The sequence below is a fragment of the Rattus norvegicus genome, chromosome X, assembly GCF_036323735.1.
Source record: "Rattus norvegicus strain BN/NHsdMcwi chromosome X, GRCr8, whole genome shotgun sequence".
Lineage (NCBI taxonomy): Eukaryota > Metazoa > Chordata > Mammalia > Rodentia > Muridae > Rattus > Rattus norvegicus.
Genome location: NC_086039.1, coordinates 156,268,128 through 156,294,599, shown reverse-complemented (window position 1 = coordinate 156,294,599; position 26,472 = coordinate 156,268,128). Strand labels below are relative to the sequence as shown.

The 26,472-nt window shown below is 45.4% G+C and overlaps 1 protein-coding gene and 1 pseudogene across 6 annotated transcripts; one reads left to right on the top strand and one right to left on the bottom strand.

Moving 5' to 3' along the window:
* Positions 1 to 809: 809 nt before the first annotated feature.
* On the bottom strand, positions 810 to 26,380 carry Zfp92 (ZFP92 zinc finger protein). 6 transcript variants are annotated; one of them, XM_039100235.2, is made up of 6 exons: positions 25,949 to 26,380; positions 25,615 to 25,657; positions 7,486 to 7,551; positions 7,068 to 7,194; positions 6,454 to 6,555; positions 810 to 6,130 (listed from the first exon to the last, which is right to left on the bottom strand). In XM_039100235.2, the coding sequence occupies exons 3-6, from the start codon at positions 7,516 to 7,518 to the stop codon at positions 4,926 to 4,928; spliced, it is 1,467 nt and encodes a 488-aa protein (XP_038956163.1). In that variant the 5' UTR covers positions 7,519 to 7,551; positions 25,615 to 25,657; positions 25,949 to 26,380; the 3' UTR covers positions 810 to 4,925. The 6 variants fall into 6 exon arrangements, with proteins under 6 accessions (XP_038956163.1, XP_063136584.1, XP_017457697.2 ...); XM_063280514.1 differs by having other exon boundaries at positions 26,089 to 26,380; XM_017602208.3 differs by having other exon boundaries at positions 6,445 to 6,555; positions 25,949 to 26,379.
* Positions 8,283 to 15,743, top strand: Kcnk6-ps1 (potassium two pore domain channel subfamily K member 6, pseudogene 1; annotated as a pseudogene).
* Positions 26,381 to 26,472: the final 92 nt, after the last annotated feature.

Here is a 26,472-nt window from a genome sequence, read left to right as displayed (position 1 = left end):
CCACACTGCTCCCAGAGTGGTTGGACCTTTTGTCTAGGCTTTTTGTTTTCAGTTCCAGCACCATTTGACTTAAAAGTTTTTATTTAAGTCTGTGTGAAGGAAAGAGGGGGGAATGTTCTGCAATAACAGTTCAAAGCTGAATGTGGTGGAGAATGCCTAGTCCAGCACTCCAGAGATAGTGGCGGGTTCAAAACAACCCCAGGCAACATAGGGAAATATCACCTGAAAAATAAATCAAAACCCAACCCCAATCCTAAACTCCTAAGACTATCACCAAAATTTCCAAGTCATAAAAAGTCCTATAGGCAGATAGAATGTCTTTGTGACCTTTTTTGACAAGAGTTCTACATTACAACCAAAAATATATAAGCTAAAAATTTAAAATATATCGTTTGAAAGAGGACATTTGTTAAAAATGTATTTGATGATAGACTGAAGTCTAGAACTCTAATTCTTTGTAAGAAGACAAACAATTCAATTGAAATGGACAAGAGATTAACATGCTTCTCAAAGTAAATGTGAATGACCAACAAGTACATGCAAAGATCGTCATGAAGGAAATGAAATCAAAAGCACAAAGAGTTACAACTTTCCACACACTAGGATGGCTACACTAAGTCAGACAGACCAGTGTTGGTGAGGGTTGAGGGAACTGGAACTCTCATACAACAGCTATTGCAGATATAATGCAACCACTTTGGATAAGTTTGGCAGTTCTTTCCCAAGTTAAACAATATGTCACCAAATGAACCAGCTATTCTACTCCTATGTATGTACTCAAGGGAAATAAAAACACATTAATGCTGAAATGTGCATACAGATAGCAGCTTTATTTGACTCAAACTGGAAAGAATGGAAATAATAATTAACAGGCATCAACAGGTATTAGAGGCCATTTAATACACTGGGATAAATATGAAGTGTGGATATACACACAAACACCTGGAAACATCTAAAAATGGCACTAAGAGGCCAGACACACACTGTAGAAGTCCATTTATACAGAAATTAATCACTAGTGATAGAAAGCAGTAGTTGTAAGGGTGGGATAGGAGGAGAAGAAAGGAGGAGTTATTGACCAAGATGCTGAATGTTCACTGACGTGACAGACGGGATGACTTTAAGAGTATGGACACCCATCATAACTCATCTACAGTTGTACACTTTAAGCTGTATAACCTATACCCCCATCAATCTGTCAAAGAATGTTAATGCATCACTAGCTTCCAAATGCATAGCAGGCCTTCATTTCTGCTCTCATCGTTCCTAGGTGGTGGAGAGGGACCAGACTGAACACAAAAGGGGGCACTGTTTCTCTCTTAAATGTGCAAGGGCTTGAACTGATGTTACTTTCAACATAAGAATGTAAGAATCTTCAGAACCCAGGCATGGTGGCCCAACCCTGTAATTCCAGCACTTAAGAGGTAGAGGCAAGAGAATTAAGAGTCAAAGGGCATCTTGGGTTACAAAGGCTACCACCCTCCAAAGAAAACCCAGCTAGCTTCATGTTTTCATAAGACCCAATTCATCTGTGGTTTCATGAAACAATGGCCCTCTGAGACTTGTGGGCTTCCCTGATACACTATATCCTCTTCACTCCCAACCAAGGCACTTTTCAGCAATGCTTCCCAACCCCCAAACCTGAAGTCCCTATATTCTACTTCCTGTTTGGAAAGCTATAAGGGTGGGTGCTTCCATGCTGCCTGAAATGTGGTAGCACAAAACAAAACAAACAAAAACAAAAAAACCAGAAAGAGAAAACAGGCACAGTGGTCCCTCTTGATGGAGCTTTCTCTTTAGAAACCTGTTGCGTAGGCTTGGTCTCACAGTTGCAATTTGGGGCCCTGTGAGAAGCCTGTACCCTGGGCCGACTAAGACAGGCCCTCCCACATGGCAAACAACCCCTTCTCAATAATCCTAGCATCACTCTAGGATCTTTCTAGCTCGGAGTTGACTCTTGCTTCTGACTTTGAACTCATTACTGTCTGTTACTTCAATCCTTGAAACAGTCCCTCTCCACAACAGGGAAAGCCCTTTCCAAGTAGCTGTCTTATTTTCAACCAACAAAACGTTGAAAACTTCCACCTCATGATAAATTCAGAAAGAACCACCTGCCAGTTCCTGGAGACAATGCCAGGGCATTCACACAGCACCTGAAAAGCACCCAAAGTCTTAAAAGGCAAATGGTCTAAAGGTAAAGTATGGAGGGGGGATAGGAAGAGGAGGAACTAGAAAACAGTGGGAGGTTTGATAGTTTAAGCATTTACAACCTAGTTGCCCCTTAAGACACACAAATGAATGATTAGCCCCAATCCCCATCTAGCACAAGGGATGGAGCACAATTTTCAGGCACAAAACAGGGAAAAGTACAAGCATCCCTCTGGGTACTCTGACTTTATTCCAGGAGAAACCTGTTCTGTTCATTTACACACCTGATTACCATACCTGAGAGAACTTACTACTCCTAACTGACTTGTTGAAAACATCTAGGAACAGGAAATAAAGTAGAAAACTGAGATGTGTTGCTATGTATGTAGCAACCACTGGGGACCCTGGAACATTTCAGGGTACTCCACTCTAAAGTGTTCTACATCTCTCCCTGCAGACCTCACTTTCTGTGGCAAATGACTACACATGGCCTTTTCTCTGGAGACTTATCTTTGGGTATAGAAGCTGGTGGCAGGCTTGGAGGATAGGTATCATGCATTCCCTTCCCAGAGCCATGGAAATGAGTATTTAAGAACACATGACAGTTTGCACAGAGCCTCCCACTGTGAGCGCTTGCTCTACATGAGGCCTAGTTCCCTGTATCTGTGCCGGCCCTAGCAGAGATTGTCTGAGCAATTACTTCACCAGGGACTTAAAAGACACTACTCTTAGTATTCCTTTTTCTAGTGGGAAACCAAGGTAGCAGATACTTTGGACTGCTCCAGGGGCCACTGAAGCCCACTACATAGCCTAAGTTCAGCACACTAAGAGAGGAAGGCTCTTTCACTAGTGCCCAGCATGGGACTTGGAGTGAAGACACAAGGCTGAGCACAACACACAACTGCAGGCTCACGAGAAAGCAATCATAGAACAAGAAGGTGAGGATCTACCGGAGGGGGCACGGAGATAAGAATAAGCTACAAACTAGAACCTTACACAAAACATTTTATATACATAAAGTGTGTGTGTGAGTGTGTGTGTGTGTGTGTGTGTGTGTGTGTGTGTGTGTGTTTAAGAATATCTGAAGTTATTCTGTGACCAGGGCCCCAGCCAGCATCCCAGGTCTCCAGGTCTTCTCATACTCTCTTGGTAGGAGGCAGTTGTCTTTGAACCTCACTAATCTAGCAGGGAAGGTGCCATCATTCTTCCTTGGAGTGCCCAAGGGCAGCCTCCATTTTATCTGTACTACCCACCTGTCCTCAGGCAGCTTTTGTGACAAAATCTTACCCCTTGGACATGAGAGGACTGGAAAGTAGCTTGATACCCAGGATGCTGGGCTGAGTACACCAAGGACAGATCTCCTGGGCTTCTGGAGATAGCACAGGCAGAATAGAACTGCTATAGGTTTTCTTATGAAACACCTTCCCCTTAGTTCTAAGAAAAGTCAACCAGGCTTAAGAGAAGTGTGTGTGTGCGTGGGGGGGGGAGGGGTGTCATATCATCACTTGGAAGGCCAACTTGCCACCATACTCACCAGTTATGGGCTGGGAAGGCACTTTGTCCTGTCTGAGCTGGGGTGGGGGAGGATGGAACACAGGACCTGTGGTCTGCTAGGCATATACTCCGCCTCTGAGTTACACCCTTTGCCTGAGGGATTTTTATAAAAGATCAATTCCCCAACACTCTCATATAACAAAGATGTCCATTTTCCAACTGTTACCCGCAAACAAAGCATATAAGATAATGGCAACTTTAATATTCTAAGAAATGTCATCTGAAAGATAATTATGTGGGCAGACTCATTTCAGGGGTCATTTAAGTGCAAATTCCTAACCAGTCATCAGCACACAATGAGTTCTGTGAAAGGGATTAGCAGAGAAACTTTAGTTATTGGGACAGTCAGTGGGTAGGAGTGGCACAAAGAAGCCATGTCTTATCTAGACCTATGAGGCACTAGAGGAAAGGAACACTGTTCCCAAAATGGAGACCCTCAGGTCTGTGGGCTTTAACCTTTCTGCAAGATAACAGGTTTGGTACAGACCCTCCAAACAACATCAAGAGGCATATACATAGGGTCCAAGTTTTCACACATAGCCCAGCCCGTGCCCCAGGACAGCAGGTACCCTGTGCTTTCCTGTAAAGCATCAAGTCAACCTTAGAGCCCCTTCAATTTATAAACTTTTAATGGAATAAAGTGCCTTTAGTATATTTTCCCTAGAAGCACAACACTTAAGGAGAAGGAACCACCGCACATTAAACAGGGGAAAGGTCATGGGGTTATCTGTCTGTAAACTTCAAGGTAACTGTGCCAAGAATTGCCTGGATATATCTGCTTCCCTCCTAAACACACCAGGCAATAAAGCAACTCTGTAGAATACAAATCTGCTCACTTGGACCCCCACCACTCACACAGGCTTTCACATACCCAAGCATATTCTCTCTCTCTCTCTCTCTTTCTCTCTCTCTCTCTCTCTCTCTCTCTCTCTCTCTCTCTCTCTCTCTCTCACACACACACACACACACACACACACACACACACACACACACACACAGGAGAACCCTGCCTAGGCCCCTTGAGGAGCCTTCCTGTACAATCTCTAGGCATCAATTGTATCATCAAGGACTAGGGAGGGAGCTTTCCTTTTTGACCCCTCAGGGAAGGAGCAGGTCACACTACACTGGAGCGGGGTGGGGCACTGTCATTTTGAATTGCTTCTCTGTTTCACACTGGGGAAGAGGCCATCCTGCCATTCTGAGCTGCTGCCCAGTTTCTGGCCTCAAGGTGAGGATGGTCCCTGGGGCATCTCAGCATACAGGAAAACTACACTGCCTTCACTGTCGCTTTCCTCTGTGGGCTGGGCTTCCAGATGTTGGCTGAGTATTGACTTATCCTCCAAAGCTGAGGTGCTCGAAGTAACAGGCTTCTGTTTCTTGTCATCTTCGTCGTCATGGATGCGCAAGTGGCGGCACAACAGCAACTTGTTCTCAAAGACCTGGCCGCAGCGCTCACACACTTGGGGCTTCTCATTGGTGTTGATGGGCTGAGGCTCAGCCGAGCTACCTTCTCCAGCCTCCTGGGGCCTCTGCCCATGGAGACCCCGCTCCAGGAGCATGCAGCCGCGCCGGAAACCCTTCCCTCGGGTGCGGCGCTGGAGCCGCACCCCTCCATGCACCACCTGGTGCTTGAAAAGGTTGGCCCGGCGACCAAAGGCCCGGCCGCATTCGCTGCACTCATAGGGCTTCTCGCCGCTATGGACCCGCTGGTGTTGGCTGAGCCCTGAGTGGCCTCGGAAGGCCTTGCCGCACTCGCCGCACGCAAAGGGCCGGTCACCACGGTGACTGCGCTGGTGGTGGATGAGCTGCGAGATGCCCTTGAAGGCCTTCCCGCACTCCTGGCAGATGTAGGGCTTCCGGCCGCTGTGGGTGCGCTGATGCTCTATGAGGTTGGAGCTTCTGCTGAATGCCTTGCCGCACTCAGAGCACTCGTAGGGCCGCTCGCCGCTGTGGATGCGCGCATGCTCAAGCAGCGCGAAGCTGCGCCGGAACACCTTGCCGCACACGCGGCACATGAACGGCATCTCACTGCTGTGGATGATCTGGTGCTTGACAAGGTTGGAGCTGCGCGTGAAGGTTTTGCCACACTCACCACATTCATAAGGCTTGTCGCCGCTGTGGATGCGCTGATGTTCCAGCAGCGCCAAGCTGCGCCTGAACAGCTTCCCACACTCGCTGCATTCATACGGTTTCTCACCGCTATGGATGATCCGGTGTTTGATGAGATTGGAGCTGCGGCTGAAGGATTTTCCGCACTGCTGACATAGATACCGCTTATCCGCGATTCTGGAGTGTTGGTACCTTACAATGGGATTTGGCCTGAAATCATGAGGACGTCTCTGCAGTGAGGATCCCGAGGTGTCTCTGAGGAGACCTCTTCCAAAAAGTTTCGGTTTTGGAGTCAGAGTCTTGCTCTTTATCCTATTTCCTGTAACGACAGAGCCACCCACAGTGTCACTTCCCTGGGCTTCTGTGGAGTGTTTCCCCTCTTTTCACCTTCCTATCAGGGAACCATCAAGCAGACAGAAGGGATTGCAGAAGGAGGGTATGCTGTTAAGTGGGCAGAACTAGTAACACCATGGCAGATAAGCCTCTCTTCATCTAGTCTCAGCAGGAAGGGAACATTGGGGGACTAACATCCTCACTAAAGAGGGCTTCTCACCCAAAGTTCCAGCCCACATTACCTTCCTTCCGTGGGCCAGCCCGTTTTACTCCTGACACTATCAAGTTAGCTGAGGGTACCTTGCTCACCGGTACAGGATCCTGCCGCACTCTCCATTCCACCATCCCTAATCCAGGGCTTCTCCCCTTTCTCCAGCTGGGATACCAGGTTAGGCTTGGAGAAAGCAAATCCTATTCAAAGAAATGAAGAAATGTTGGGTTTGTGTGGAATTGGCAAGATGGAAAGTCTCTTGCAGATGCACAACGACAGGAGAATGAAGAATGTTGAAGCAGCTGGAAGGAAGTTGCCCTAGCTCCTGCCTACATTTCTCCAGGCTTGGAAATCAAGTGCACTATCTGGCCTCATGGCCTTCATAAGTGGAAGATGTTGCTAACTTCTATAAAGCAGTTTGAATGTCAACTACATGTGCTGTTAAAAATGAATCTAAAATGCTGTAAATAAATATTTCAGTTTAATTGCTATCTGTTTCTCAATAGAAAGATGTTTTGGGAATCTATGATTTTGTGTGGGTCTGACAGGTCATTATTGATTATATCCTGAGCATTTAAAAGTCCAAGCTATTTAGAAGTTTATTTTTAATAGCATAACTGACCTACAAAGTATAGGTCAGATAAAGAAATGCACTTATTCTTGGGTTCATAGCAATCAACAAGCAAGAAAATTCAGAACTAGAGTCACTTACCCACTGACACCAAATGACTGTAGTTTTCCAGCATCACCTGCTTGTAGAGGTTCCTCTGTTTGAGATCCAGAAGTTTCCATTCTGTCTTTGTAAAGTACACAGACACATCCTCAAAAGATACTGTCACCTAAAGCAAGCCAGTTATGTGTCAGGGAATTAAAATGCTAGGTTATTCCTAGATGCAAACAATAAAACACGGCTCCCTGTCCCTGGAGAGTTCAGCAGTCAGGAGCGACTCAGCAGCAAGTCTTGTCTCAGGAAAGAGGAGCAGACAGAAGTAGAAAACCTAGCAAAGGAGACTCAGGAAAGCAGCATGCTGCATGGGGCAGGGCAGCAAAAGCTCCCTCCATATAGCAGAAGCACTTGGAAACTGCTAAGGACAAATTCTGGGACAGTGAAGGGGAGACTAACCACTTACCTTGGGCTTTGCCCTCAGAAGAATGGCCGCCATAGTCAGAGCTCCAACCGAAGCACAGCTGAAAGGCTGAGAGACATGTAAAGAGTAAGATCAGGCTGGCCTGGTGGTGTAGCCTATGGCTGCTGCAAAGCCAACCCCAGCTTGTTTCAAAACCTGGTTTATTTTTCTTGCCAAATGGTAGCAAGGCAAGGCAAGGCTGTGGTGTGTGTGTGTGTGTGTGTGTGTGTGTGTGTGTGTGTGTGTGTGTGTACAGTGTGTGTGTACAGTGTGTGTGTGTGTGTGTGTGTGTGTGTGTGTGTGTGAATGAGTGAGGTTCCAGAAGAGTGGTCGACCTCTTCTACAGACACCATAGGCTCAGTATCTGCAACCTCTGGAAGCTTCACATAGGCTACTGATTATTACACATTTCTTATAGCTTGATGGGGTCACTGCAACAAAGTGTTCTAAACCAATGAGTCACTTCCCCCCCCCTCACTACTTCTTCTTCTTCTTCTTCTTCTTCTTCTTCTTCTTCTTCTTCTTCTTCTTCTTCTTCTTCTTCTTCTTCTTCCTCCTCTTCCTCTTCCTCTTCCTCCTCCTCCTCCTCCTCCTCCTCCTCCTCCTCCTCCTCCTCCTCCTCCTCTTCTTCTTCTTCTTCTTCTTCTTCTTCTTCTTCTTCTTCTTCTTCTTCTTCTTCTGTTTCTTTCTTCTGCCCTTCATACTCTCCCTCCAACTTTTTAGGCATTCATGGATGCTCCATTTATGGTTCCTCATTCTCTAGTGTCTGGGTCCATATTTAAAAAAAACACACCAAACACATGCCCACAACCTTCAGGGGGAGAGTGAGAGTTGCTAGTGAGCAGAAAGAGGCACAGTGAAGAGGGATCTACAGGAGATGGGCAGGGGCTCTCTGAAGAGGTGATGTCAGACAGAGAGTGGCCATATGGTTGCAAAGGAACACAGGCAATAACGTGCCCAGGACACAGGCCTTTCCCTATGGCGTTCATTTGTGCTAAAAACTGAGAGGATGGACTTAAGCAATGAGACTGAGTGAGGACTGCAAAGAGTTGGTTCTCATGCCAAGGGCTTGACAGAGTAGACAAAGTTAACTTAGCTTCAGGCTTCTAAACTTCAATTCATGTAGAAGCTAGTTAGAGCCATTTGCTTCAAGAATGCTGTTCTAATAGACTTGAGACTGACAACATGAAAGTCCTGAGTAAAACAGCAGAGAATCCAAAAGGAAGCCCAGAAGGGTAATGGGTCAAAGAGTTTCATTATGCCCTGGTGGGTGACTATAGTTTGTTTCTTTGGCAATGATAGGGCCATAGGAGAGAAAGAGGGGACAGAGTCTAGGAAATACATTTACCCACTTAAATTGCCCTCAGGTCCTGTAAGTCAACACTGACTAATTATAAAGTCATGTTTCTGATGTAGTTTCTATGAATCAGGCAAAAAAAAAACCCAAAACCAAAACCAAAAACAAAGATTACTTAAAGGGGTGGAGAAACGGTTTAGTGGTTTGGAGCATTTGCTGCTCTTCCAGAGAACCTGAGTTCAATTCCTAGTACCTGTATCAGGGTTCTCACATCCATCTATAACTTCAGCTCTAGTGGATCAGATGCCTCTGGTCTTTACAGACATGTATATTCTTAAAAAATTATATGTCATGCATAGTGTCCAGTACTACATATATGCTTCCAGGCCAGAAGAAGCACCAGATCTCACTATAGGTAATTGTGAGCCACCATGTGGTAGCTGGGGATTGAACTCAGAATCTCTCCAGTTATTCTTCAGCACACACACACACACACACACACACACACACACACACACACACAGAGTACTAAAATTAAGGATATATTTTTAAAAGGCTGACCTTTAAGATGGGACAGATAAATGCCACCTGGGACCCCTGTGTGCAGGGGCCCGAGAAAAGGCGGGGCAGGCCCTTCTGGTTGCTGCCCTCAAGGAGAGCTGAAACACAGCCCCCCAGCAGCAACTTCAGGCCTGGGAACAGAGGTAAGACTAACTTTTCTGCTCCAAGTGACCTGCCTGGTGGACTCAGGACTCAGGACACACAGAGGCAAAATTTCTCTGGGACCGGACACTTCCGGTTTTTAGCTGGAGCCCGAACCTCGCTGATCCCGGCCCACAGCTCCCTGCTCCCAAAGCCCGTGGGAGAGAGAGCTCACCGTCCAGACAGGTGGGCAATCCTGAGACTGCAGGGCGGGACAGACCGCCAATACTGCCCACCCTTGCCCACATCCCTGGCCCAAGAGGAAACTGTATAGGGCCTCTGGGAACAGGAAGATGGGGGCACTCAAGTGGCAGGTCCCCTGCAGTCCAGCCCGGATCTGAAGGGACCCGGTCAACAGCTCCCTGCACCCAAATCCCATGGGAGGGAGAGTTAAACCTTCAGAGGGGCAGACACACCTGGGAAGCCAGAAGAAACTACACTTTGTCCACATTTCTGACTCTAGAGGAAAACACCTAGCGCCATCTGGACCCCCTGTGCACAGAGACCCGAGAAAAGATGGGCAGGCCTTTCTAGTTGCTGCCCTCACAGAGAACTGAAACGCAGCCTCAGAGGAGCGACTTCAGGCCTGAGACCAGAGGTAAGACCAACTTTTCTGCTTCAAGTGACCTGCCTGGTGGACTCAGGACACATGCCCACAGGAACAGCTGAAGACCAGTAGACAGGAAAGACTACATGCCTGAAAGCAGAACACTCTGTTCCCACAACTGGCTGAAAGAAAACAGGAAAACAGGTCTACAGCACTCCTGATACACAGGCCTATAGGACGGTCTAGCCACTGCCAGAAATAGCAGAACAAGGTAACACCAGAGACAACCTGATGGCAAGAGGCAAGCACAGGAACCCAAGCTACAGAAACCAAGACTGCATGGCATCATTGGAGCCCAATTCTCCCACCAAAGTAAACACTGAATATCCAAACACACCAGAAAAGCAAGATCTTGATTTTAAATCAAATTTTATCATGATGATGGAGGACTTCAAGAAAGACATAAAGAACTTCCTTAGAGAAATGCAGGAAAACATAAATAAACAAATAGAAGCCTATAGTGAGGAATCACAAAAATCCCTGAAAGAATTCCAGGAAAACACAATCAAACAGGTGAAGGAATTAAAAATGGAAATAGAAGCAATAAAGAAAGCACAAAGGGAGACAACCCTGGATATAGAAAACCAAAGGAAGAGACAAGGAGCCATAGATACAAACATCACCAACAGAATACAAGAGATGGAAGAGAGAATCTCAGGAGCAGAAGACTCCATAGAAATTATCAACACAACTGTTAAAGATAATGTAAAACAGAAAAAACTACTGGTCCAAAACATACAGGAAATCCAGGACTCAATGAGAAGATCAAACCTAAGGATAGTAGGTATAGAAGAGAGTGAAGACTCCCAGCTCAAAGGACCAGTAAATATCTTCAACAAAATCATAGAAGAAAACTTCCCTAACCTAAAAAAAGAGATACCCATAGGCATACAAGAAGCCTACAGAACTCCAAATAGATTGGACCAGAAAATAAACTCCTCCCGGCACATAATAGTGAAAACACCAAATGCACAAAACAAAGAAAGAATATTAAAAGCAGTAAGGGAAAAAGGTCAAGTAACATATAAAGGCAGACCTATCAGAATTACACCAGACTTTTCATCAGAGACTATGAAAGCCAAAAGATCCTGGACAGATGTCATACAGACCCTAAGAGAACACAAATGCCAGCCCAGGTTACTGTATCCAGCAAAACTCTCAATTAACATAGATGGAGAAACCAAGATATTCCATGACAAAACCAAATTTACACAATATCTTTCTACAAATCCAGCAATACAAAGGATAATAAAGGGTAAAGTCCAACATAAGGAGGCAAGCTATACCCTAGAAGAAGCAAGAAACTAATCGTCTTGGCAACAAAACAAAGAGAAGAAAAGCACACAAACATAACCTCACATCCAAATATGAATATAACAGGAAGCAATAATCACTATTCCTTAATATCTCTCAATATCAATGGCCTCAACTCCCCAATAAAAAGACACAGATTAACAAACTGGATATGCAAAGAGGACCTTGCATTCTGCTGCCTACAGGAAACACACCTCAGAGACAAAGACAGACACTACCTCAGAGTGAAAGGCTGGAAAACAACTTTCCAAGCAAATGGTCTGAAGAAGCAAGCTGGAGTAGCCATTCTAAAATCGAATAAAATCAATTTTCAACCAAAAGTCATCAAAAAAGATAAGGAAGGACACTTCATATTCATCAAAGGAAAAATCCACCAAGATGAAGTCTCAATCCTAAATATCTATGTCCCAAATACAAGGGCACCTACAAACGTAAAAGAAACCTTACTAAAGCTCAAAACACACATTGCACCTCACACAATAATAGTGGGAGATTTCAACACCCCACTCTCATCAATGGACAGATCATGGAAACAGAAATTAAACAGAGATGTAGACAGACTAAGAGAAGTCATGAGCCAAATGGACTTAACGGATATTTATAGAACATTCTATCCTAAAGCAAAAGGATATACATTCTTCTCACCACCTCATGTTACTTTCTCCAAAATTGACCATATAATTGGTCATAAAACAGGCCTCAACAGATACAGAAAGATGAAAATAATCCCATGCATCCTATCAGACCACCACAGGCTAAAACTGGTCTTCAATAACAATAAGGGAAGAATGCCCACATATACGTGGAAATTGAACAATGCTCTACTCAATGATAACCTGGTCAAGGAAGAAATAAAGAAAGAAATTAAAAACTTTTTAGAATTTAATGAAAATGAAGGTACAACATACCCAAACTTATGGGACACAATGAAAGCTGTGCTAAGAGGAAAACTCATAGCGCTGAGTGCCTGCAGAAAGAAACAGGAAAGAGCATATGTCAGCAGCTTGACAGCACACCTAAAAGCTCTAGAACAAAAAGAAGCAAATACACCCAGGAGGAGTAGAAGGCAGGAAATAATCAAACTCAGAGCTGAAATCAACCAAGTAGAAACAAAAAGGACCATAGAAAGAATCAACAGAACCAAAAGCTGGTTCTTTGAGAACATCAACAAGATAGATAAACCCTTAGCCAAACTAACCAGAGGACACTGAGAGTGTGTCCAAATTAACAAAATCAGAAATGAAAAGGGAGACATAACTTCAGAATCAGAGGAAATTAAAAAAATCATCAGATCCTACTACAAAAACCTATATTCAACAAAACTTGAAAATCTTCAGGAAATGGACAATTTCCTAGACATATACCAGGTACTGAAGTTAAATCAGGAACAGATAAACCAGTTAAACAACTCCATAACTCCTAAGGAAATAGAAGCAGTCATTAAAAGTCTCCCAACCAAAAAGAGCCCAGGTCCAGATGGGTTCAGTGCAGAATTCTATCAGATCTTCACAGAAGACCTCATACCAATACAATCAAAACTATTCCACAGGGGTTGGGGATTTAGCTCAGTGGTAGAGCACTTGCCTAGCAAGCACAAGGCCCTGGGTTCGGTCCCCAGCTCCAAAAAAATTTTTTTCCACAAAATTAAAACAAATGGAGCACTACTGAATTCCTTCTATGAAGCCACAATTACTCTTATTCCTAAACCACACAAAGACCCAACAAAGAAAGAGAACTTTAGACCAATTTCCCTTGTGAATATCGACGCAAAAATACTCAATAAAATTCTTGCAAACCAAATCCAAGAGCACATCAAAGCAATCATCCATCATGATCAAGTAGGCTTCATCCCAGGTATGCAGGGATGGTTTAATATACGGAAAACCATCAATGTAATAATCCACTATATAAACAAACTGAAAGATAAAAACCACATGATCATTTCATTAGATGCTGAGAAAGCATTTGACAAAATTCAACACCCCTTCATGATGAAAGTCCTGGAAAGAAAAGGAATTCAAGGCCCATACCTTAACATAGTGAAAGCCATATACAGCAAACCAGTAGGTAATATTAAACTAAATGGGGAGAAACGTGAAGCAATCCTACTAAAATCAGGGACTAGACAAGGCTGCCCACTCTCTCCCTACTTATTCATTATAGTTCTTGAAGTTCTAGCCAGAGCAATCAGACAACAAAAGGAGATCAAAGGGATACAGATTGGAAAGGAAGAAGTCAAAATATCACTATTTGCAGATGATATGATAGTATATTTAAGTGATCCCAAAAGTTCCACCAGAGAACTACTGAAGCTGATAAACACCTTCAGCAAAGTGGCTGGGTATAAAATTAACTCAAATAAATCAGTAGCCTTACTCTACACAAAAGAGAAACAAGCCGAGAAAGAAATTAGGGAAATGACACCCTTCTTAATAGTCCCAAATAATATAAAATACCTCGGTGTGACTCTAACCACGCAAGTGAAAGATCTGTACGATAAGAACTTCAAGCCTCTGAAGAAAGAAATTGAAGAAGACCTCAGAAGATGGAAAGATCTCCCATGCTCATGGATTGGCAGGATTAATATAGTAAAAATGGCCATTTTACCAAAAGCGATCTACAGATTCAATGCAATCCCCATCAAAATACCAATCCAATTCTTCAGAGATTTAGACAAAACAATTTGCAAATTCATCTGGAATAACAAAAAGCCCAGGATAGCTAAAACTATCCTCAACAATAAAAGGACTTCAGGGGGAATCACTATCCCTGAACTCAAGCAGTATTACAGAGCAATAGTGATAAAAACTGCATGGTATTGGTACAGAGACAGACAGATAGACCAATGGAATAGAATTGAGGACCCAGAAATGAACCCACACACCTATGGTCACTTGATTTTTGACAAAGGAGCCAAAACCATCCAATGGGAAAAAGATAACATTTTCAGCAAATGGTGCTGGTTCAACTGGAGGTCAGCATGTAGAAGAATGCAGATCGATCCATGCTTGTCACCCTGTACAAAGCTTAAGTCCAAGTGGATCAAGGACCTCCACATCAAACCAGATACACTCAAACTAATAGAAGAAAATGTGGGGAAGAATCTCAAACACATGGGCACTGGAGAAAATTTCCTGAACAAAACACCAACGGCTTATGCTCTAAGATCAAGAATCGACTAATGGGATCTCATAAAACTGCAAAGCTTCTGTAAGGCAAAGGACACTGTGGTTAGGACAAAACGGCAGCCAACAGATTGGGAAAAGATCTTTACCAATCCTACAACCGATAGAGGGCTTATATCCAAAATATACAAAGAACTCAAGAAGTTAGACTGCAGGGAGACAAATAACCCTATTAAAAAATGGGGTTCAGGGGGCCACGTCAGCGGGCGGCGGGGCTGTAGGGGCACCATGCGGCGGCGGGGGGGGGGGCGCTCCTGGCTAGCGCCCTAGCCGCCTAAGCTGGTACCTGGCGCTTGGCGCGCTCCCTGTGGCGTGGCTGGAGCGGCCGCACGAAGCCAGGCTGAGGGCAGAGCTGGGGACGCTGCGGGAGCAGCTGCTTCGGCACAGCCCCTGCGTGGCGGCTCACGCCCTGGACGCCTTCGTGGAGCGGGTGCTGGCGGCCTGACGGCTGGGGCGCGCAGTGTTGGCCAACGCATCGGGACCCGCCAATGCTTCGTACCCCGCGTGGGACTTCACCTCGGCGCTCTTCTTCGCCAGCATGCTAGTCACCACTGTGGGCTATGGCTACAGGACCCCACTGACCGATGCAGGCAAAGCCTTCTCCTTCATTTTTGCACTCCTGGGCTTGCCTGTCACCATGCTACTTCTGACTGCCTCAGCCCAGCGCCTGTCACTGCTGCTCACCCATGCACCCGTCCTGGCTGAGCCTGCGCTGGGGCTGGCACCCGCAGCGGGCAGCCCGCTGGCACCTGGTGGCCCTGCTGATGGTCATAGTGGCTATATTTTTCTGATCCCGGCTGCGGTCTTCGCCTACCTTGAGGAGGCCTGGAGCTTTCTGGATGCTTTCTATTTCTGCTTCATCTCTCTGTCCACCATTGGCCTGGGGGACTATGTGCCTGGGGAAGCCCCGGGCCAGCTTTACAGATCCCTCTACAAGGTGCTTGTCGCAGCATACCTCTTCCTCGGCCTTGTTGCCATGGTGCTGGTGTTGCAGACTTTCCGCCGTGTTTCCGACCTCCATGGCCTCACTGAACTCATCTTGCTGCCGGATCCGGACCCTGCCAGGCTCCACCAGGATGAGGATGACCAGGTGGACGTTCTGGATGCCGGGACAGATCTGCATCAGCATCTCTCTGCTGCCTCCCACGCTAATTAATGCCTCCATCCCCAGGTAGCTGTCGACCTGGACACACCTGGCCTGGGCTTTGGGCCCCATGTGATTAGATCAACCGGAAAGCCCACTCACACTCTCCACTAGGAGGTGAGGAGTAGCGGCTTTGCTCCTGTGTCCTCCGCTCCTCAGGGCCCTGACACAGTCATTTTCTCCTCCTATCTTTTCTCCCATTTCTTCTCAGACTCTGACTGCTTGGGCTTTCTGACTTTGTGAGAGTGGTGGTTTCTATGCCTTTTTGTTTTGTTTTGTTCTTGTTCTTCCGTATCTCACTCTCTTGCATAGTTCATCTGGCACATCCAGTTCTTCTGGGCTCCAACCCTGGGCTCCATTTCAGCCAGTGAGGTAAACTGACCGGCTGGTCCCTTGACAGTGACAAGCTCCAGTGGGCACCGGAAGAGGCAAGAGTAGCCAGGACTGAGGAGTGGACCTGAAATGTTCGGGGTTATCTTTCCTGGGGACAGGAACTAACCCAAGACCTGCCAGTCAAGAGAAAAAATGCTCCCTTCTCCTCCGGTGTCTATGGGCCATAGTACCTGTGGGAAGAGGCCTGCAATGGGCCAGCATCTCCCTCAGTGACTTAACAGGCAAGGAACTGACCCAGGATATGAGCCGAGATTCAAGTGGCATGAGACAAGCAGCTTAGCATAGTTCCCGTGGTGATACCATGTCTTTTACTGGGCACTGATGGCCGTGGTCTCTGGAGCCAGTCTTCTTGGGCGTGCCCTGTGACTGGGCCATGTTTCACCAATGCTTTTGGACGGTCACTCTACCTTTCAGACTCTGTCTCCTAAATGGTGACCATAATAACACTTACTCTAAAAGGCGACCTCAACCAGTAGCACATGCCTGTAACCTGAGCTGAAGCAGGAGGCTTGAGAGTTCAAAGGCAGGATGCCATACTCAGCAGGAGCCAGGCAATAAAACAATGTAAGCAATAAAATTATAATGATGATGATGATGGTGGTGGTGGTGGTGATGATGGTGATGATGATGATGATATGTTCAATGGAATATAGTGCCAGGCTTAAAGGAACATGAGAGTAGGCTATAGAAGGACATATAACCCTCAGGGCTGGGACTTATTTTATTTATACAATATATCACTTAAAGATTTTGGCCGGGAAAAAAAAAAGATTTTGGTGGGCTGGAGCAATGACTCAGCGGTGAAGAGCACAGACTGCTCTTCCAGAGGTCCTGAGTTCAATTCCCAGCATCCACATGGTGGCTCCAAACCATCTGTAATGGGATCTGATGCCCTCTTCCGGTGTATCTGAAGACAGCGACAGTGTACTCATATACAGAAAAAAATAAATCTTTTTTAAAAAAGAAAAAAAATGGGGTTCAGAGCTTAACAAAGAATTTACAGCTGAGGAATGCCGAATGGCTGAGAAACACCTAAAGAAATGTTCAACATCTTTAGTCATAAGGGAAATGCAAATCAAAACAACCCTGAGATTTCACCTCACACCAGTGAGAATGGCTAAGATCAAAAACTCAGGTGACAGCTGATACTGGGGAGGATGCAGAGAAAGAGGAACACTCCTCCATTGTTGGTGGATTGCAGACTGGTACAACCATTCTTGAAATCAGTCTGGAGGTTCCTCAGAAAATTGGACATTGCACTACCTGAGGATCCAGCTATACCTCTCTTGGGCATATACCCAAAAGATGCCCCAACATATAAAAACACACGTGCTCCACTATGTTCATAGCAGCCTTATTTATAATAGCCAGAAGCTGGAAAGAACCCAGATGCCCTTCAAAAGAGGAATGGATACAGAAAATGTGGTGCATCTACACAATGGAATACTACTCAGCTAACAAAAACAATGACTTTATGAAATTCATAGGCAAATGGAAGGAAAATATCATCCTGAGAGGGGTAACCCAATCACAGAAAAGCACACATGATATGCACTCATTGATAAGTGGATATTAGCCCAAATGCTTGAATTTCCCTAGATGCACAGAACACATGAAACTCAAGAAGGATGACCAAAATGCGAATGCTTCACTCATTCTTTAAAAGGGGAACAAGAATACCCTTGGGAGGGAATAGGGAGGCAAAGTTTAGAAAAGAGGCAGAAGGAACACCCATTCAGAGCCTGCCCCACATGTGGCCCATACATATACAGCCACCCAATTAGACAAGATGGATGAAGCAAAGAAGTGCAGGCCGACAGAAACCGGATGTAGATCTCTCCTGAGAGACACAGCCAGAATACAGCAAATACATAGTCGAATGCCAGCAGCAAACCACTGAACTGAAAACGGGACCCCCATTGAAGGAATCAGAGAAAGGACTGAAAGAGCTTTTGAAGGGGCTTGAGACCCCATATGAACAACAATGCCAACCAACCAGAGCTTCCAGGGACTAAGCCACTACCCAAAGACTATACATGGACTGACCCTGGACTCTGACCTCATAGGTAGCAATGAATATCCTAGTAAGATCACCAGTGGAGGGGAAGCCCTGGGTCCTGCTAAGACTGAACCTCCAGTGAATGTGATTGTTGGGGGAGGGCGGTAATGGGGGGAGGATGGGGAGGGGAACACCCATATAGAAGGGGAGAGAGAGGGGTTAGGGGATGTTGGCGCAGAAACTGCGAAAGGGAATAACAATCGAAATGTAACTAAGAAATACCCAAGTTAATAAAGATGGGGAAAAAAAGATGGGAGAGATAGTAGAATTATTAGGTGAAAGACTGGAGGAGACTTGGACATCACACATCAAAATGTTAATTGTAAGTTAAATGTGGAGCAGAGGTTGGGACAGATCTGTTCCTAGGATGAGCAGAGAAGTACTCTGACCACAGCCCTCTAACTGCAAGCTAACTGAGTTGAGGCTTTGGGTCATGAGGAGCATGAAGCCAGAAATGCAAGTGGACTGATCCAACTGCAGTTTTTCACAAGGCAACTAGCACAACCTCTGTAAATTAGTATCATGTGTGGAAGGAAGCTGGGAGGAAGACTTTTTTTTTATAGATGATAAGGGATTTAGTCTTAAGATGTTGGTATGAAGAACAGAGTCATCAAAGTCGCTGAAGATAATGGAGACTGTGAGGTGGCTACCAAAGAATGGTTCAGGAGTAATCACCAGTGTTCACATGTTGGGTAGATAACAGCACTGAGGCACAGAGGAAAAATATTCTTTTTTTTTTTTTGGTTCTTTTTTTTTTTTTTTTTTGGAGCTGGGGACCGAACCCAGGGCCTTGCGCTTCCTAGGTAAGCGCTCTACCACTGAGCTAAATCCCCAGCCCCGAAAAATATTCTTTTAACGAAATGTGTATATTGAAACAATTGAAAAAATGGTATGCTAAGTTTAAAATAGCCCATGAACCAACAACAACAGCAACAACAAAGAATGAAACATTTCCAGCACTCATTGCTCTTTTCATTGCTGTGAGCAACTTAAGAGTTTATTTTCACTCACAAATTGAGTGTATATTGTCCATCACGGAGGGGAAAGCACAGTGGCAGGTGTTTAAGGCAGCCACACCCAGGAAACAGATACAGAGACAGATGAATTCTAGTGCTGAGTTCTGTTTCTCTTTTTTCCTGTGTGTGTGTGTGTGTGTGTGTGTGTGTGTGTGTGTGTGTGTGTGTATTTATGTGGGGGGATGTGTACCTGAGTGCAGTTGCCTACAGATGTTAATAAAGGGCTTTGGATTTTCAGGGAGCTGGTATTACAGACAGTTGGGAAGTACCTGATATGGGTGCTGGAAACTGACCTTAGGTCCTCTGAACAAAGAAGAAACACTCTTATGTGCTGAATCATCTTTCTAGCTCCTTTTCCCCTTTTACCCAGTTCAGGACTCCAACCCATGGGACAGTGCCACCTTTATTTAGGGTGAGTCCTCCCTCCTTAGTTAAGTCTCTCTGGAAATATTCTCATAGACATTCCTAGAAGTCTTTTAGGTAATTCCAAATCCAGTCCACTTGACAATGAAGATGAACCAGCCCAAGTGTTAATGGAATCTAGGCGAAGGTGTTGCTGGATTTACAGGATGATTTTCTGTTTCCCAGGTGCTTGCCCTGAGACCTAAGCCTTCTGGATCTGCCTCAGGCAGGCCCAACTCTATATGGGAACAAAGCTGAGCTCCAGGTTTAAAATCTCCCTTCAGCTTATTCCGTGTTCTGGAGATCTTTATGCCATTGTCAGTGTGCTCTCAAAGTATAGTGGGACTCTGGTCGCTTCTTTCTTCTTTGTGATACTGAGAATGATTCTGCTGTATCATATTGATGTACTTTGCCACAGGCCCAAAGCTATGGCCAATTAGCAAGCTGAAAGCTCAAAACCTGTGAGCCATAGCAAACATCTTCTCTGTATAACCTGGTTGTATCAAGCATTTTCTTACTGTAATAGGAAGCTGAATAACAATGACCAAAGCAAAGGAAAAAATAACTATGGAAATCATTGGCATAGGGCTAGAATATGGTTCATCAGTAGTACTATATTTGTCTTCCAAGCATGCGAATATGATTAGATGCAAGCTTGATATCCAAAACTCATGTAAAAAGCTAGGCCTAAGACTAGAGAGATGGGTCAAAGGTTAAGAAAATTCTGTACTTCCAGAGGACCCAAGGTGGGTTTCTAGCACCCAAATGTTGGTTCACAACCATCCGTACCTCCAGAACCAGGAGAGCTGACATCATCTTTTGACCTCTAAGGGCATTCACATGGCACATAAATGCATGCAAAACATTCATACATGCAAAATAAATAAACCTCTAAAATAAAAACCTGGGTCTGATGGTGCATTTTTGTAATTACAAGTGAGCTTCAGGCTGAGAGAGGTCTCAAACAAACAAACAAACAAACAAACAAACAAACCCAAAGTGGATGGCTCCTGAGGAATGACATCTGAGATGGTCTTCTGGCCTTCATATGCACATGGGCATGTGTGCCTAAACACACAAGAACACACACACACACACACACACACACACACACACACACACACACCATGGGGAGACAGTTCAAGTGTCAAGACTGAAGACTGGATCTCTTACCTATATAAGTGGTGTGGTAGCCCATCTGTAATCCAGGCACACAGAAAACAGACCTTGGAGCAAGCTAAGTAGCTAAACTAACTACTTAAGTGTAAGTAACTACCCAACTGACCAGCTCTAAGTTTGAGTGTGAAACTGTCTTTCCATATATAAGGTGGAGAGTCATTTTTTTAAAGATTTATTTATTTATTTTATGTATGTAAGTACACTGTGGCTGTCTTCACACACCAGAAGAGGGCATCAGATCTCATTACAGATGGCTGTGAGCCACTATGTGGTTGCTGGGAATTGAACTCAGGACCTCTGGAAGAGCAGTCAGTGCTCTTAACCGCTGAGCCATCTCTCCAGCCCAAGGTGGAGAGTCATTGAGATGGACACTTGATGTCTACTTTTAGCCTCCACATATATATATACACATGTATCTGTGCATTACCATGCATGCGTGTCCTCACATATAGAAACACACACACACACAATCCCTAATCTCCCCCAACACAAGCAAAACAAGTTCATTTGGATGGTTATTCAATGAGTTAAATTCTACTCCTGAATACAAACTCAAAGTAATTTTAAAAACACAAAACAGATGTCTACATAAAGACCTATACACCCACATTCATAACAGTCACACTATCCAAAAGGCAGAAACAGTCTAAACATCTATCACGAAACAAATGGATAAACAAAATATGGTATATATAAACAATGCAGTATCATTTGGCCATACAAAGGAAGGAAACTCTGATGTATGGTACAATATGGATGAACCCTGAAGATATTCTGCTAAGTTAAAAATGTCAGACCTGGACACAAAAGGCCACATGTTGTATGATTCCATTTATATAATTTAACATGGCACTTCATAAGAGCTGCTTTGACCTAGCTTTTAGTTGTGGCTAAAATCTTTGTCTTTTGTAGGTAGTTTGCCAAGCCCCCATTCTTTTTTTGGGGGGGCTTTTAAAAATATTTTATTAGATATATTTCTTTACTTACATTTCAAATGTTATTCCCCTTCCCGGTTTCCTGTCCATAAGCCAATATCCCCTCTCCCATATGGGTAGTCCATCCATTCATCCCCCTTACTGCCCCTCCATATTCCCCTGCACTGAGGGTCCAACCCTGGCAGGACCAGGGGGTTCCCCTTTCCCTGGTGCTCCAACAAGGCTATTCTCTGCTACATATGCAGTTGGAGCCCTTGGTCCATGTATATATAGCCTTTTGGTAGTGGTTTAGTCCCTGGAAGCTCTGGTTGGTTGGCACTGTTGTTCTTATGGGATTGCAAGCTCCTTCAACTCTTTCAATCCTTCCTCTAATTTCCCCCAGGAGGGGTCCTGTTCTCAGTTCAGTGGCTTGCTGCTAGCATTGATTTCTGTATTGGACATGCTCTGGATGTTTCTCTCAGGAGAGTTCTTTACCCGGTTCCTTTCAGCATGCATTTTTTAGCTTCATCAATCTTATCTAGTTTTGGTGACTGTGTATATATGGACCACATGTGGGCCAGGCTCTGATCCAAGCCCCCATTCTTACTATGTCCCATATTAAGGTTCCAGTCTCTTGGGCCACTAAATACTCACTCCCGCCTACTTCCAACCAGGTTCTCAATCAGGGACTAGATCCCCAAAAAATTGGTGGCTTCTACTAGCCAACCCACAGGGAACTCACCCAATTCCTGTTATGGACATGATATCCTAACAGTTTCCTTGTCCCTAAATGCCCCCTCCATGTTGCCCCACGTGGCTGATTTCTCTCATTCAGTGACCAAATATGAGAATTCTTGTTGCCTTTAATTTACCACGATGTCACGAATTCCCAAACCTTTATAAAGTGAATGAGTCCAAAAGAGGCAAATTCATAGCCAGAAAGCTGGGCTGAGAGACCAGATATAAAAAATAACTTAGTGGATTCAGGGGTTTCCTCATGGGACAATGAAAATGCTCTAGAACTAGATAGGAAGCCTGAGCAGCACAGTTAAAGCACTGAATATCACTTAATAATGTCCTTTAAAATTGTGCCTTTAATTAAAACAATTATGTTATTATTTTATGTGTATGGGTGTTTTGCCTGCATGCATGTCTATATATTAGTGCACTCCTGTTGCCCACAGAAACCAGAAGTGGGTACTGGATCCCCTGGAATTGCAGTTATATATGGTTGTTGAGCTGCCATGTGGGTGCTGGGAATTGAATTTGGGTCCTCTGGAAGAACAAGTGCACATAACCTCAGAGCCATCTTTTCAGCCCTGCAAACTGTGTCCTCTTGACTTTTTTTTTTTTAAGCAAGGAGGGAAAAGAGACAGGGGAAATGGTTCAGTGCTTACTTAGCAAGTAGGAGGATCTGAAGTAGAGAGCGATTAAGACCCACATTGACTTCTGGCCTCCCTGCATAAACATGCATAGAGCTTACATGCAAATGTACACATTCAAATAAGGAGGGACAGGGGTTCTTTCAATTATTTGGATGCCCACAGGCTACATGTGCATTTCATTATGGACACTCTGTAACACTTATGAGGTGTGGAAATGATCCAAATTTACAAGGGTTTTGGATTAAAATGGTTGTTTTTGAAAAAACAACATGATCCAGGGAGATGGCTCAGCAGGTAAAATCACTAGTCATGCAAGCGTGACAACCTGGATTTGATTCATGGAACCCACATTTTAAACAAACAAAACATATAATGGTGTGAATCTGTAATCTCAGTGCTCATGAGGTAAGAGAAGAATTGTCTGGTAGTCTAGCCTGAAGTATGCAACTCAGCAGAGACAAGAGAGACTCCACCTTCAACAAGATGTTAGGTGAAACTGACTTCCAGAAATTGTCCTCTGATCTTGTGTGTATCCTGTTGCATTCTCTCTCACAGATATACCAAACAAAAATAACATAAATGTGCTTGTTCACTACCACAATGGCACCACAATGACATTATTCCTATCAGAAAATTCAGAAGCAAGGGGCAGTTTACCCCTCCTCACATTTGCTGTTATGTTGTCCTAGAGCCAGGCCCATGTTCAGAATTTTACCTGTGGAGGATAGACCCATTGGAAGTGTCACACGAGGATGATACACAGCAGTGTTTGAGACCTACTCCCTAAATATCAGTCATGATTTCAGCTCTTGCAAAGACACAACAAACCCTATCCTCATGAAGATCCCAGGTAACTCCTAGGTAGCTCCATTCTTCTGGGTGTTATGTCTGAGTTTATGTGTGTGTATGTGCGTGTGCGTGTGCGTGTGCGTGTGCGTGTGTGCATTTGGAAGAAGGAAGCTTGGTAGAACTGAAGAACAATTGGACTGTCTATGTTGCGGATCTCCAGAACACAGAATAAGCTGAAGGGAAATTTTAAGCCTGGAGCTCAGCTTTGTTCCCATATAGAGTTGGGCCTGCCTGAGGCAGATCCAGAAGGCTTGGGTCTCAGGGCAAGCACCTGGGAAACAGTAAATCCAGCAACATCTTCCCCTAGGCTTTAGTCCTGCTAAGGGTCTTGATCACAGGCCAGCAGTGGCTTCTTCAAGCCCTCTTTGCATGGACCAAGGAAGGAGGAAGGTGAGGAGAGGGCTGTCTACTGCAGGCACAGTAAGCCTGGCAGAGAAAAGGACCTGTAGGCCCATCCTACATGCTACCACGAGGTGGGGTGCTTTCCCTAGATAAAGGAACCAGAAATCCACCAAATAAACAGCAAGGAAAACAGTCAGAATCCTCTTTAGTCACATCACAGCGGAGAATTTGGGCCTTTTCATCCAGAAGGAGGGCTATCAGGTTACTTAGGGTAGAACTTTTCCTCTAGCAGCTCTTGCCCCAACTACATCTTTCAGCCCTGCATGCTGCTCCTGAGGCAAGGCTCTACTTAACTGCCCTACTACCACCTTACTAGAGATGGATGGCTAAGGAGCCTTGCCTGCCAAAGCCCTGAGGGAGCTCTCTTGCAACTACTGGCCCCAAGCTTAGTTCTAGGAGGAGGGGGCCATTAGAGGGCCACTAACCATGGATGCTTGCTGAGGGATCCTCTGAACAGGTAGGTCAGATCTTGACCTTTTCTGCCCACAGTCTGAACCAAGACTGTCACTCAGAGTAAACCCACACAGCCCATTTGTCTCCTCCTTTCCCAGTTCCTCCCTTAGCTGCAGTCATGAGTCAGAGCATGCTTGCCTCAGGGCCTTTGTACCAGCTATTCCTTCTGCCTAGAATATTCCTCCAAAACAGAAACATGTGCCTTATTCTTTTATCACCTTCAAGTTTGGGCAGAAATTTTCTAGTTCCAGCACCTAAATTTGCAACTGGGCTTCCCCTTTTTCAGCTCTTACTAGCTTTCATTCAACCCATGTAGTCGATAATCTAAATGGCCTGTGCTCTGTCACTAGAACTCCAACCATAAAGGGGAGGATTTTTTCCCATCTCTTTTGATAGACCTCAGACAATTCTGTCACAACCTGGTTTATAATGGTTCTTGACAGATCCTTATTAGGTGGAACTAGTCATAACTAGTACTGCAGGGAAGCGCTAGGCACAATTCCCTGTTCAGTTCAGCTTTATTCACTCCCTTACCTGTTCTCCCACCTTCCCTCTGTCTTTCCTTCCCTCTTTCTTTCCTTGGCTTCACTAAGCTTTTTGCTCTTCCCTGGAAGAGCAATCAATGAACACTCAACACACACTGTGGAAAGGCGCAACTCTCCACTCCTGAGAGCCACAGGTTTATGATTTTGACAGCCTGTCCCAGTCTGGGGGCTGTCAGGGCTTGTGCCTGTGGGCTATTTCCCAGGTGCCCCTGGGTAACAGTGCCGTGACCTCATAATTGGGGCTTACCCAGACTTCCCACACCCAGAGGTATAAAATCTAAATTACCTGGGCAGATCAGCTGTGCAATGCTGTCGTGTCAGCCCCAGGTCTGAAAATCAGAGGAGAAATACTAAAATAAGTCTTCAGTTTCCCTGCTCCCCCAGCTTCCCCAGCTCCCACCTCTGCCCAGTTCCTCTTCCCAAGGCACTAGCAAACAGAATCCCTGAAAGATCCTGCCCAGCTCTTTCAGCACTGTCCCATTGCCCAGGGCTTCCCCAAACGTCCCCACTACAGCCCCTCCGTCCATCCTCAGGCCACCTGTGTCTTCCCTTCCGCACTCCTGCGGAGACAGGCCAGTGATCTTTAGAGCTTCCCTTCTCCTGCCTGCCTGTTTACCTACCTGCACGCTAGGCAGCTTTGGCTTTCTCTCCGCACCCCTAGATCAGGTAAAAACCCGAAGCCAAGGATGCTGCCTCCAAGAAGCTCTCCAGGGAGGTATCCTGGAGAGGTTCTGAGCTTTCAGATGGCTGTCGGTCTCACCTTGTTCAGGAGGTTCGTCCTGCGTGGCCGACCCTCGGCCAGGTCCTCTGCTGCGGAGGAGGAGCAGGGCGCGCAAGCAGGCGTGCCTGGGGCGGGGGTGACGACGGCGGCGTGGGAACGGGGCGCAAAGGGGGGACACGGAGCATGCGCGGCGCTGCAGGAGGGCGGCTCAGCCCACTCCCGCCCCACTTAGGCGACTGGTCTCACCCTGGACACTTCCATTTTCTGTCTGGGCTCCTCTGAAGCAGTCTGATTGCAGTGGTCACAATATGGTAGTCCTGAAGCAACAAAAGAGACCCCTGTTGACTCACATCATTAATGAAACACCTCCCATGAATCAGACCACTGAACATTCCATCCATCCATCCATTTCTCTAGCATGAA

Excerpts from the sequence above, each read along its gene's own strand:
- Zfp92 (XM_017602208.3), bottom strand. The coding sequence starts at position 7,518 with ATGGCGGCCATTCTTCTGAGGGCAAAGCCCAAG. Across the intron at positions 7,195-7,485 it reads TTCTGAGGGCAAAGCCCAAG|GTGACAGTATCTTTTGAGGA; the intron begins GTAAGTGGTTAG and ends GGCTTGCTTTAG. Across the intron at positions 6,131-6,444 it reads ATCCTGTACCGGTGAGCAAG|GAAATAGGATAAAGAGCAAG; the intron begins GTACCCTCAGCT and ends CTGTCGTTACAG.